The 14,625-nt window shown below is 29.0% G+C and overlaps 1 protein-coding gene across 1 annotated transcript in view; it reads left to right on the forward strand.

The window, feature by feature from the left end:
- The window catches only part of LOC126742916 (probable nuclear hormone receptor HR3), a 221,565-nt gene that overhangs the window by 10,188 nt on the left and 196,752 nt on the right, over positions 1-14,625 (forward strand). The window contains exon 2 of the mRNA XM_050449786.1: positions 1,048-1,315. Within this exon, the coding sequence (XP_050305743.1) occupies positions 1,297-1,315 (19 nt within the window). The 5' untranslated portion in view covers positions 1,048-1,296. The remainder of the gene's footprint in view (positions 1-1,047; positions 1,316-14,625) is intronic.

A 14,625-nucleotide genomic window follows, 5' to 3' on the forward strand; every position in this document is an offset into this window, starting at 1 on the left:
GGAGGTAAAAAGTTATATGGAGGAAAATTTATATAGAAGGCAGTCCTGATTTAACCAGCTTTTCCTTTACGTCTTTAACAGTAGGAAAAAAATCACATATGGAGTCAAATTAGAAAAATATACGCAATAAAAGGAAATAGTTTAATTAGAGTATAAATATACTCAAAAAAGAAAAAGGACAAAGGTAAGATAGTTTGATGACTGTAGCATTTAAAAAAATAAAATTGCAGCTTTTTGGAAAAAATGCTCACATTGATTCTTAAATGTGTTAAGAGTATACGAAAATCTTCAGAAATAAAGTACCATAAAGCAGTTGAATAAATTCTTCATGAGTTAATCTGATCAGAATTAAATTCACGCCTGGTTAACTAAGTTTTTTCTTAGTAAAAAAGTAAATAAACATATTTAACGAACATCACAAGAATACTTGAAAGAATTATTCATAAGGAAATAGAATTAGAATTGCATTTGTTTGAACCCTTTTTATCAGTTTTTAAATTTATGGAAAAAATCATATAAATCCAGGAAATCTAAATCTTCTTTAACATGACTTTCCTTCCTGTGTTTCTTCCATTAATAGTCACATGGAGACAAATATGGAAAATGGGTTCAGAGGTTAAAGACTTTTTGTATATTTAGCTAAGTTAAGTGAAGGAAAATGAGAAAATAAAAACTCATAAGGAATTACATAATGAAAAAAAAACAACAAATCTACATAAATACGTCACATTGACAAAAAATAATAAATTCATAAAAGCAAATAAAAAATTGAGCTATAACTATGTATTCAAATAATTTTGAAACACCTGAGCTAAGTACTCTTAAGAATTATTGGGGATATTTTTGGATTATTTTCGTAAAATAAGATAATAATGGCTTTTTCTAGGATATCCCTGGAATATCCAAGACTTCATAAGGTATCAGTGAAATGTACTGAACTGTATATATAGATTTAATATTTCTTAGACTGCTTTAACTAACTTTAATAGTACTTTTATTTATTAAGACGGAAAAAATCTGGTAAAACTCTTTTTTTTTTAATTTCAGATATCTCTTCTAAAATGCTGTTTAACGAATAAGGCCACCCAACGAGATTCCAACCATGTACCACCAAAGATATGGAATTTGTAAAAAGAAAAAGGACTAACCGTTGAACTGCTTTATTTTAACTTTAAATTTTAATTTAAATAAAAATTAAAGGTTTAAGGGAATAGTTTAAATACAGTACAAATATTAAGTTTTTTCCTTCCACTGGTCGACGGGATTTTCTTTCAAGTTTGACGAGGCTATGCTACGATGCCCAGCACTATAAGAGGTAAGTGATCGATTCATTCAATTAATAAATTTCAAATATGCCCACGCGTTTTAATTAAAAATTCAAATTATACAAACAATGATGAGCTGTTGGATTTGGAAAGGCATCATCAGGCATGCCGAGGTGTGTCCTTTTACAGCTAACCATCGAATTTGGAGAAACGGTAAATTTCATTTTATATTCATACTTTATTATTTTAAACCCGTTCGGGCAAGTATATTTTTGGACGTGATGTTTAAAAATAAAATGCTGCTTTTTTATGGGTAATTTGAATTTTTATTTCGTAATTTATAACGTGTGGGATTCAATTTTATAGCAGATTATAACAGTTGCAACATGGATAATTTTTTAAAGAAATTTTATTTTGAAAACTTGGGTCCAGTTAGCGCATGAAGGAGCAGGAACGATTTTTGTAAAATATTTGCTAAATATCTTTAGCTAAATTGTGAAATTAATGCTCTAAGAAATAAGGAAAGAAGTCAGATAGGTGGATGTTACTTTTCAATGTTAAATATTTTTTAATATATGATAGGACAATGAGGATCAACTAAATAGCCATGACATTCACCAGATTTTACCCTCTTGGCTTTTTTCTTATGTAGCTTTGAAGAGCAAAGTGTATATTGACAGGACAATGTATTAATCATTTGGTTATTAGTAGAGGTTATTTCTAGTATTGAGTACATAGAGAACTTAACAAGAAAATGTTGGCAAGAGTTAAATCTAATAAATAACGTGGCAATTCAATTGATTCTCTTTATACAATTTATCAGTTTCGGAAAATTTGTATTGTTGAATATTGTATTGAAGAAATCTCAGACATGTGTCATTTTTCAGGATGTATATTTTAATTTTATTTTAACCATCTAAATTAAACAATTTCTAATAAACCATAGGACGAAGTGTATCAACTAAATGACATTCAAATTCGCCAGATTTAATCACCTTAAATTTTTTTCTGTAGCTCTGAAGACACCTTCATAGGACATTATTTAATTATTAGTGAAGTTTATTTTTAATATATCATTAAAAGCAACAACTCTTTAGACATTTTTTCAAACTAAGAAAATTTGTGAAATATTCAGGTTTATTAATAATAAAATTTCTTTAAATCCAAGATTAGGTTAAAAAGGGTTTATTGAATAGCCATAAGTTTTAACTCTTCTGGATATTTTCTTACAGAGTGATCAGACTATTTAATGTATCTCTCTCATCTGTTTTATAATTATTCTTAATATTTTCTGATAAATGATAGGACAAATAAGATCAACTAAATGGCCACCACTTTCATGAGGTTTAACTCTCTTAATTTTTTCATCTGTAGATCTAAAAAGCAAATTGTATATTGACGAAACAATTTAGTCATTATTTGATTACTAACGGAGCTTATTTTCAATATATCACTAGAAACAACAACTCTTTTATACGCTTTTCAATCCAATACAGTCTGTAAAAACTTTAGGTTTATTGATACAAATGTTACCAAAATGATTAACAGGATAAAGAGGATTGATCTAATGGCCACCAAATTCACCAGATTTAACTCCCTTCGGTATTTTTTATATGATAAATACAGTTTTTTCCTTTAAAGTTATCTGAAGAGCAAAGTGTACATTAATAGGATAATGATTGGTGCTGGATTGGTGCTATTAACATGTATGTAAGGGAAAATATCGGTTATGTTGATTTTATTTTTTAATTATTTATCATTTAAATAAGATACTTTCTAATAGATGATAAGAAAAGTGTACATTTACAGGACAACTTAATAATTATTTAATTATTATTGGAGTTTATCTTTAACATCTCCTTAATAACAGACACTCTTTATATATTTTTTAATTTTATGGAATCTGTAAAGTATTCGGGTCTATTAAAACAAATTCTTCAAAATCAATGGCCTTATTACCAGGCAGTATTCACCACATTTTACTCCTCTGAACCTTTTCTTTTGTAGTTATCTGATTCTCTAATGCCTCTCTCTAACGTCTTTTCTAATGTATTAAAAAATTACCGAGTCAAAATAAGGAAGAATCACAGATATGTTAAATTAATTTTTTATTTTCAAATTATCTAAATGCAATATTTTCTAGTAATGATAAAAAATAAGATAAATTAAATGGCCATTATATTCTCCAGATTTCACTTCCTTGGATTTTTTCTTCTGTAGCTCTGAAGTGCAAAGCATACATTGATAGGATAAGGTAAAAGTATTTGATTTTTAATGGGTGTAATTTCCAATATCTTTATAAAAGCAGAAATTCTTTGTACGTTTTTACATCCCATAGAATCTATAAAACCTTTTAATATATTAATACGCATTTTTTTAAGCAAATGAATTAAATAAAGAGGATTTATTGAATTTTTACCTTATTCCCCAGATTCACTCCCATGGACATTTTCCTACGGAGTTATCTTAGTATTTAATCCCTTCTCTAATCTCTTTTATAATGATTCTAAATATTTACAAATAGATAATAACACGAAGAAGGTCAAATAAATGACCATCACATTACCCGATTTAACTCCCTTACATTTTTTCTTTTGTAGATGTAAAGAGCAACGTGTACATTGACAAAACAACGTAGTAATTATTTGAATATTAACGTAGATAATTTTTAATACATCAATAAAAGCATTTACTGTTATACGTTTTTCAATCTTGTAGACTTAGTAAGATTTTCAGGTTTATTGATACACTTATTTCCAAACCGATAAATGGGATACAGAAGATTGATTGATATTTCATAATATATAGATAAGAAAAGAGGATCAGCTGACCATTACATTAATCAGATTTAACTCCCTTGGATTGTTTCTTTTGTAGTTTTAAGGAGCAAAGTGTATATAACAACGTAGTAATTATTTGATTTGTAAAAGAGGTTACTTATAAAATTTCAGAGATTTTGTTTTTTAATACAAATTTTCAAACTAATGAATAGGCTAAAGAACATTGAATAAATAACCAATTTACTCACTAGATTTAACTCTCCTGGATAATTTCTTATGGAGTTATCTGATTCTTAAATACCTCGAATATTTTCTAAAAGAGGATCAATCAAATGGATATAACATTCACCAGATTTACTTTCCTTGGATTTTTTCTTTTGTAGCTCTGAGGAGCAAATTGTACAATAACATAACAAAATACCAATTATTTGATGTCTATCTTTGATGTCAAATCTTTATGTTTATTAATAAAAAAAAGTGCCAAATCAATGAACAGGATAAAGAAAATTGAATAGATGGCCACCTTATTCACCAGATTTAACTTCCTTGCACATTTTATTAAAGAGTTATCTGATTCTCTAAGGCTTTTCTTTAATAACTTTTTTAGTGCTTTAAAAAATTACTAAACGAAGTAACGGAGAATCTCAGATAAACTGATCTTAATTTTCAATTTTAAATAATCGATCGATACAAATGATGAACTTAATAACCATCACATTCACCATATATAACTTCCTTTGATTTTTTTCTTTTATTGCTCAGAAGAGCAAAGTATACATTGCTAGGACAACGTAGTGATTATTAATGAAAAATATTTTACAATATCTCCTTAAAAAACCCGCTATGTGTCTTTTGATCTCATAGAATCTATAAAATCTTAAGGTAAATTGATACAAATTTTTTGAAACTGATGAATTGGATAAGGAGGATTGAACGAAAGGCCATAATATTCACCTGTTTTAACTCCCCTGGACATTTTCTTAAAGAGTTATCCTTTAATTTTAAATATATCCTAATAGACGATAAGATCAGCTAAATGACAATCACATTTACCAGATTTACCTTCCTTGGAGTTTTTATTTATTTTATATCTCTGAAGAGTGAAGTGTACATTAACAGGACAACGTCGTAAGTATTTAATTACTAATGGAGGTTATTTTTAATATCGCAGGAAATCTGTAAAACCTTTAGGGTTATATTATAAATTCTTAAAAGCCAATGAAGGGAATAAAGAGGATTAATTGAATAGCCTTCTTATTTATCAGATTTATCTCACCTGGAAGTTTTCTTGTAGTGTTATTTAAAAAACAAAGCTTTTTTTCTTCGAAATCTGAAGAGCAAAGTGTACAATGACACGGCACGTAGTCATTATTTAATTATAGACTATTTATACGTTTTGCAATCTCATGGAATTTGTAAAATCTTAAAATTTGTGTTTTTTACATAGACTTTATAAATCTTAAAAATCTCTTTAGTTTTTTGCCAAGAAACTATAAAGTATTATGTTACCTTCTTAACCCCATTGTACTTCAAGAGCCTTTGATAACAACTCCAAAAATCCTACGTATTTATTTTTAGGGATATATTGAAATCACATTATAAAAATCCCACTTAACCGTTCAAAACCCCTTTTAATTATTTTAGAGTTAAAAATTGGAATTGCGATTGGGTTTAAATAAACTGTACGAGTACAATATAATACAATATAAATTTTTCAAAGGAAGAATCATACATTTTTTTTATATCTCTTTAAATGTTAATAGCCACAAAAACCTTTAAAAATGTGTGCTAAATAAAAGCATCAAATATTTCTTAATACCGCTAAAAGCAGCATAAAACCATCAAAAATCTTAATATTCTTAAAAATATGGTCTTTATAATCGCTATCAGTTTTTGAAAGGTAGACACCAAAATTAAAAATTTTAATGGTTGCCAATCTTAAAGTGCCTTTTAAAATCAGCACAAATCTTTAAGAATGTCATATACAAAAATATATTAAAATGTGTAAAAAGTGCCAACAATTTTTAAAAATCTCTTGAAATATTTCAAAATTAACAACCCTTTGCATATTTTTTACGGACATTTCTGAAAATTGAAATACACTATTGAATTTCTTATTGATTTACCTACCTTAAATAAAATTCTCGCTCTTGTAGGCTTTTCATACCAGAAGAAAATAAATATTTTTGCACCACAGATTAGTAATTACATTCCCGACATGAATACACTCAATCTTTATTTTTTTATGATAAATGTTTTCGTTAATGATACAAATAATTTTTAATTGAAAATATAAAACTTTTAGAGTCACAAGAACCCAACTTATCTACATAAAAAAAGAACCAAAGGTGATTGACCGGTCCTGAACCTACCGAAATTACCGGCCTGAGCCATGCATATAATGACCTTTACCGGCGGACATCGCTAAATCTTCGGCGGACAAAAAAATCTGCTTTTCTTTTATCTTCAACATTCAGCCGGGATTGTAATTTGTTAAAATTGAATTCGGCACTCTTCAGATGGAGTATGGAAGAAAAGGGCCATAATTATCAACGGGAATGATGGATGTTGCTTCATAACAGATGATGCCTTTGGTCATTACGGGTCATTTGCGAGGAAAATCACTGAGCTTTTTTTGCTTCTTTCATTTTTTTTCTCAATTAAATTCGTATCGTAAAAAAAGAGAAATCTCTTAAGGAACTTAAAAATTGACGCACCCATATAACTGGGAAAAATCCATTTTGAAAGTATGTTTAATCCTTAATTTTCGTTAAATTTACTATAAACGCTTACCGCCATATCATTGCGAACTAAATCCTATAGAACTGATATGGGCGCAGGTAAAAGGATTTGTAGCAAGACAAAACACGACTTTTAAAATGAAAGATGTTAAGCTACTGTTTGATCAAGCCATTACGGAAGCGACACCAGAGAATTGGCGAAAAGCAGTCCAGCATGTAATTAAGCAAGAGGACAAAATGTGGGATCTTGACAACCTCATTGATCAGACAGTTGATCCTTTAATTATAATGTCAAGAGGTGATGACAGTTCGTCAGATGACTACAATCTATTATAATTTAAAATTGTTATACACTGTTCAAAAAGTGCCAGATCCAAAAGTGACATTTTCAACTGTTTTACTCTACATATTATGTTCAATAAATTTGTGAAAAAAATATATTATTCCATTTAAACAAAAGTAACTTTCTAAAGTAAAATAGCATTTAAGTACATTAATTATAAGGTAAAAAACAAGTCCCAGTTGCACGCCTTTGGCGAACCGTTTTCAATGTTTATCAGTGGGTAACAATGGGCAAAACTCATAAATTGACCCAAAACCGGGTGGCACTACCTGCAATCAACGAAAAGAAAGAATTCTACATTGAAACTAATACCCAACTAAGGTAGTGGCATAAAATATTGGTGGATCACCAGGTACCACTTTTGCATACCTAATGAGGTTTTATTGCTCTACACACTTCTGAAATAGAGTATAAGTTATTATAAAAAAAATCTGATAAAAAATACATTAATTTTATAACAATAAATAAAACCAACTTTTATCAAATTTAATTTCAGAACAATATATCAGGAAATATCCAATAGTAAATTATAAATCCGATGTTAAGTAATGCCTGTTTAACTGCAGTTCCCTTAGCCATTTGCTAATTTATTGCTATATATGACGGTGGTAGTGTAATAAATAATAAGAATAAATAATTAAGAATAATTGCAGATAACATTTGAAACAAAAATTAAGCAAATCTGTGCAATGGAGTTATGGTATAAGATATCCAGATGTACCAAAATGACCCCAATAAGGGAACTAAAAAAGGAACTAAATATGGCAAAACTAATAAAAATTCATTTAGTTCCTGAATATACTTAATTCTCTCTGTGAACTATAATAGTTACAGATACTATCTAAGTATAAAGAAGTACCAAAATGACCACTAATAATGGAAAAAATTATTAATAAAACATCTTCCAGTGACTAGATTTGCCTGATTTCCTATGTGAGCCAAGAGAATAGTTGTAAGTTTCATTCAAAACAAATTTGAGTAGTAGAAGCCAAGTTATGGTAGAAGTTATACCAATAGAAGTCCCAAAATTATCACCAAAGAACTAAATATGAAAAAAAATTATAGAAAATCTTCTAGTACCTGGATTTACCTGATTTTTTCTGCAATTTATAAGAATAATTGCAGATATCATTTGAAGTAAAAATAAAGCAAATTTGAGCAATAAAAGCGGAGTTACGGTACAAGATACCCAGAAGTACCAAAATTACCACCAATAAATAACTAAAAATTATTCAAAATTTTTTAGTGCATAGATTTGCTTGAATTTTTCTGTAAATTAAGAGAATAGTTGTAGGTACTATTTGAAATTAAACTCACGTAATTCTGAGCAAAATAAATAAACTTATGGTACCAGGTACACAGAATTACAAAAATTACCACGAATAAGGAACTAAACATGGAAAAAATTAATGGAAAAACTTCCAGTACCTGCATTTACCTCATTTTCTTTGTGAACTATAAAAACACTTGCAAATACCATTTAAAATAAAAATAAGCAAATTGCATCAGCGAATAATGCACAACAATCTCTTAAACACTAATCAGAGAATCTTCTATCGCAAATTTACCTCAATTAAAGAGGACGAACAACAGAGCAAATACCCAAAAACTACAAGAGGTTAAAAAGTTTTATACCAAAATTTAAGAAAAACCAGCCTTACATAAATCAAACGCAAACTAGAACAACTACGAGAAAAAAAATCAGAGAAAAAGTTTCACTCGTGATTCCCCAAAATATTACAGAGAGTAATGTAGATGCAGCACTTAAAAATTCTACCAGTACCAATAAAATCCAGAAGTTCTATTATAAAAAATCCACGTCACTAAGACTCAAACTCTGCTACTTCCGCAAAAAAATTTCTGGAAAACCCTGAGACTGCGTCACCTTTCTTGACCAAAGAAGTCACAAGTCTCCTTCTGAAATAGAAGCGGAGTTATGGTACAAAATACTTAGAAGTACCTAAATTAACATCATTAGATGACCAAATATAGAATAAAATTAATTAAATATCTTCCAGTGCCAAGATTTGCCTGATTTTCTTTATGAATTGGTACGCTTGATTCGAATTTATGCGTCAAACGGTGACTACTTCTTTTCATTTTCACAAAGGCGGCTTAAGTTTTCTCTATTCTCGTATTAATCTCCATAGTTAGGTTGCTCTGATGATCATTGATGTTGCTACCAAGATACACTATTAACCTATAAGCTTTCTCCAGCTTTCTGCCATTGAGAGTGATACTATTATCCTCAATATTAGGTTTTTTGCTAATATTCATATATTTTGTTTAACTGGTATTACGTCTTAAGCCAAACTGTTCACAAGTGTCGATTATCTTATTCATTACATTTTTTAGATCTTCATCGTTATCAGTGACAATAAGTGTATCATTGCCGTATCTGATATTATCACGTTGATCAGCATAATACACATATTTAAATATTTAAATTAATGTATATAATGATATTTAAGTACAGGTGACTAACCTTTTATACGTATAAAAAAATGTTATCTATCATCTTTTTCTAATATATTTAAGAGCATCTTCATGATCTCTTGAAAGCACTGAGGGAGATTCTTAAGAATATATTTAAGATTGTAGAATTCAATACATTTAAAATATCCTTAGTATCTTCCTGAAGGTAACACTTTATGCAAAGGCTACTAGATGGATGAAGAGCTGGAATGTATTAAAGGTCAGAAAACAGTAACCTGAGATATGCCCATGACACATTGATCATCACTTCATATCAAGAAGAAATGGAAAAAGAGATCTTGAGAAGAAAAGCAAAGAGTATCAGCTAAAGCTTAATTGGAATAAGACAAAAATCATTTAAAATCAGAGATTCTTAAAAATATGTTTAACATTGTAGAATTAAATTCATTTAAAATATCCTTAGTATCCTCCTGAAGGTAACACTTTATGCAAAGGGTACTAGATGGATGAAGGGCTGGAATGTATTGAAGGTCAGAAAATAGTAACCTGAGATATGCCCATGACACATTGATCATCGCTTCATATCAAGAAGAAATGGAAAAAGAGATCTTGAGGAGAAAAGCAAAGAGTATCAGCTAAAGCCTAATTGGAGTAAGACAAAAATCATGAAAATTAGCAATGCACAGACCAATCGACTTATTAAAAAAATTCGAGGCTTCGAAGTAGACATACTATTGCAAGAACATTTACAGAAGAGCAGGCACGATGAAAAGACTAATAATTAGGAACAGAGTTAAAGAAATAAGACTCAGAGAAAGATCTTACAACTAATCAAACAATGATTTATCGAGGGTTACACGAAGACGAAAAACCAGCCCAGGATAGAGAAAGATAGAAGGAAATTATAAACGAATTATAAAAAATTAATTGACAAAATAAAAATGCTATATTTTACAGATTTTTCTTTTTTCACATTTGCGAATGGTTGATGTGGGTGAGGTGAGGAGGCAATTAAATTCTTTAAAATCTTTGGAATTTGGCTCGGATTTGATTAATTATTAGATGTTCACAGTGTTTTGTCTAAAAATTCTGCATACGTTATAAGTGTTGTTTACGAAAAGGCGTTTTTTCTACAACCTGAAAAATAGCAAAAGTACAACCTTTGTCAAAAATAAGACTTAAAACCTGTGAGCGTTTTGCCATATTTCCTAAGTTCTGGAAAAAAATATGAATATACTAATTAAGGAACACTTTACCAAAACACCAATCGGGATTCAAATCAGTGTATGCCCTTGCTAGCATTACAGAGGTATCTTGAGAGACAATGATGCTAAAAAACTTTGGTTTGGTTCTTCTAGACTACTCAAAGGCTTTGGATACAATCAATCATAAGATTTTACTAGCCTTTTTGTCCTATAAATCAGTTCGTGTAATAAAAAATGATTTAGATGGTTTTAGTTTATTGCAATATCATTAGGGCAATCTGAATACAGTATAATTAAGAGTGGAGTTCCATAGGGATCCTTCTTACCTCCCATTTTCAATTTACACACGTAATATCACTAGAACCGTATACAATTGTAAATCAGATTAGTACGCTAATGACACATAAATCAGATATTCCTTGTTTTTTGAAAATTGGATACTTACAAAACAAATCTTTAAAGATGATATGGAGCGTTCTAAAAGCATAATTTAAAGATACACCAAATAAATTAGCAGTGATCTACTTAAGTAAAAACAAGCCTGAACCTCAGTTTTGGAAAACCTTCTTGAAATAAACCAAATAAAATTTGTTTGTTTATTTTGCAAAAACAAACTTTTAACCCCAAATAAACTTTACTGCCCCAAAAAGCGTTCATTGGCATTTTCATTCCTTCTTAAGGGCAATGCCTTAATTCATCACAAGACGTTTTACCAAAGGGCAACGACCAATTTCTAATTACCCTTAAAACGAGCCCCTTCTCAGTGTTGTTAAGAAACACCCAATTAGATTTTTAATTAAAAAAAAAGGGAAAAGTAAATTTACTGCCTAAAATGTTTTTTTTAAATAAACCTTCTTGGTTATGACACGTAAAGCAGACATAAACCCCTATTTATTTATTTTTAGAAACGAAAGTAAAACCGCATTACATCACACGACGACCCTGTTTTACGTGGCTTTGTACATATAGCAGTGATCTCCTTTCAGGCATATCTCGAACTCACTTTTCCTTTTCAAAGTTAACCTGAATATGACCCATTTTGGAGCGGGTCATCTGGGCCAAATGACTAGACCGAGTTATCGATTTTCGTCAACTGCATGTCGTGCACACGCAACTTAATCGCTCGGTGCATTTTCACTTGTAATTGTTTCATTTTAATCATTTAAAGTTCTAAAATATGGTTTAAATATTGTGAACAAAGAGTGAGATTTAAAGTTATGACTTTAACCGAGTTTCAATGCCTTACTTTTTATTTAAATTGTTTGGCAAAACTTACACAACTTTGCACTTAGCAGAAGTTTTCTTGGAAAAAACTACTTTTGTGTATCCACGGGGAGTATATTGTCTTTTAAGCTTCCAGTTGCGTGTTTCTTGACGGGGTTGGAAAAACAAGAAAAATTATTCGTTTAGGAAATGCGTGATGTATAGGTGCGTGGGGGCAACGGCCGTTAGGAAAATTTATATTAACGAGCTTTGGTTATGCAAATATTTTGCTATTTTTTCTTAGGAAGGGACATTTTTACGATATTTTCTATTTTAAAATTAATTTCGATATAATATTGTTTTAAAAATTCTAATTATATTTTTCCAACAATTTTTCATGAATTCCAGTTCTGGTGTCAGTAACATATCTTTAAACCAGCAAGCTACATACTACTAATTTGCCTACTCCGCTAACTTTCTTATAAATTGATTATTATACGCTTTTTTTATTTATTGGTTACTTAGCAAACATTAATAGTATAAATACATATATTGCAATTCTATTATTGCTCATGTTATCTACTATTAAGTTACTACCATTACTGTATATTTAGAACTACTATTCATATTTAACGTTAAAATTCTCTTTAACATTTTTCAAATACCTGGAAATAAGGAAATAATTATTTATTTCAAGCAGTTTAACGTAAAATATTCAGATTTTCTACAAATTCCGGAGCAATTGATCACTAATGAAGACAGTTAAAGAATCATTTAGCATTAAGAAGGCTTCCACGTATTTTTTTATAATTTTTAGGTCTGGTCATTCTAACAAAAACAATCCAGATTTTTTAAGTATTCCAGGTCTATTAATCACCTAAACACGATAGGAGAGGAGAAGAGGTTTCCAGATTTTTTTGAGAGTTCCAGGTCTGAAATTGAGAATCTCATGATATAGTGCCCCTACATTTCTTATCATATTAGAAATCCTTTCTTCTGCTTCAAGTGAATAAAAGAAATTAAATATTAATTTATTTCATTTAGTTCAAACAATTAAAACATAAAATATGGACGCCTATATAAGATAATTGATGAATAATTTAATAATAAGGAGGTTTACAGATTTTATTTATAAGTCTCATTCCTGAAAATAAATACGTTAAGATATGTTCCCATCAGGTTTAATATTTCATGTCATATTGAGAGTCCATTTTTCTGCTTCAAGTGCCTGGAAGAAGTGAAATAATGATTTATTCTCGGTAGTTCAAATTATTTAACCATTAAATTATCCACACTTTTTTAAGGATTACAAGGTAATTAATCAGTTATATAAGATATTTGATGAATCATTTATTAATAAGGTTTTCGGTTTCAGTTCCATCACATATATTGAAAATCTAGTTTTCTGCTTGCTAGTATCTGGAAAAAAGAAATTAATTTTAAAACCATTTTATCATAACCCTTATGGATTTCTTTAAAGATTTCAAAGCAATTAATTTTTTTATTCAAGATAACTGAAGAATCAATTATTATAAAGTATGTTTTCAGATTTTTTAAACAGCTCCTAGGTCTGAAAATTATAAATTAAAATAACATGAATTGTCATAATATTTGATATTTCATGTTATATTGAAAATCAATTTTTCTGTTTCATAGTGCCTGGAAAAAGGAACATATTAATTTATTCCAGGTAGTTGAGCGAGAGATCTTAATAAAAGATGTTTTTTATGAAAATGAATTTTATGGAGGATTCCAATTTAATCAATTCATAAGGAAAGTTGAAGTCAATCTAAATAAAAAATTATGAGTTTAGCAGGATTTTTCATAAATTTCACAAAATATCGTTTCACTAGATTTTTCCTGTTAAAATTTTTCTATTCCAATGCCTGGAAGAAATAGAATAAGTATTCCAGGTACTAGATGTGTACACTTTACATTTATTTTTATAGTAATTTTTGTTTTAGAATTTTCTCTCTATTTAAACTCTAATACCACCACGATGTCTTGTTACCATATTTGGAAAAATCTGAAACAAGCTTCTAGCCAGAATTACATATACATATTTTAAAAAAATTCGATCGAATAAAATCTAAATTTTTCCAGCACTCAATTTTCTTTAACATTATCCTGGAAGTGTTAAATATACTTTTCCTAAAAAACTGTATCTATTTTTTTCCTCTTAATTAATAAGGCATTTTAGGTACAAAATTAATGCTTTTATTGCACTAAGTTTTTTATTTATCTAAGTCTTGTTTACCTTAAAATCGATGTCTAAACTGGCCTTAAAATAAAATTAATAACTCAGTAACTAATAATATTTAGTTATTTATTTGAATGTTTGTTAACTTTATAAAAGTAACTTTATTACTCTGCATTTTTATTATTTTAAAGTAAAAAATTACTTACTACCAATGACTCTTTTAATGCTAAATCTCAAAGAAAAACCTGCATCCACTGTAATAACTTGCGACATCACTACAATTAAACAAAATCCTTACATAGCAAGCCTCTTAATTCATCAACAACCTAAGAAATCAGCCTCAGGTATATCAATATCGCATTACGTCAGATATCATATTATACGTCATAAACTTCAGGTTCATAGACCTTATATACGTGTGTACCTACATAATAGAATGGAAGACAATAACG

Source organism: Anthonomus grandis, chromosome 12 (genome assembly GCF_022605725.1).
Source record: "Anthonomus grandis grandis chromosome 12, icAntGran1.3, whole genome shotgun sequence".
NCBI lineage: Eukaryota > Metazoa > Arthropoda > Insecta > Coleoptera > Curculionidae > Anthonomus > Anthonomus grandis.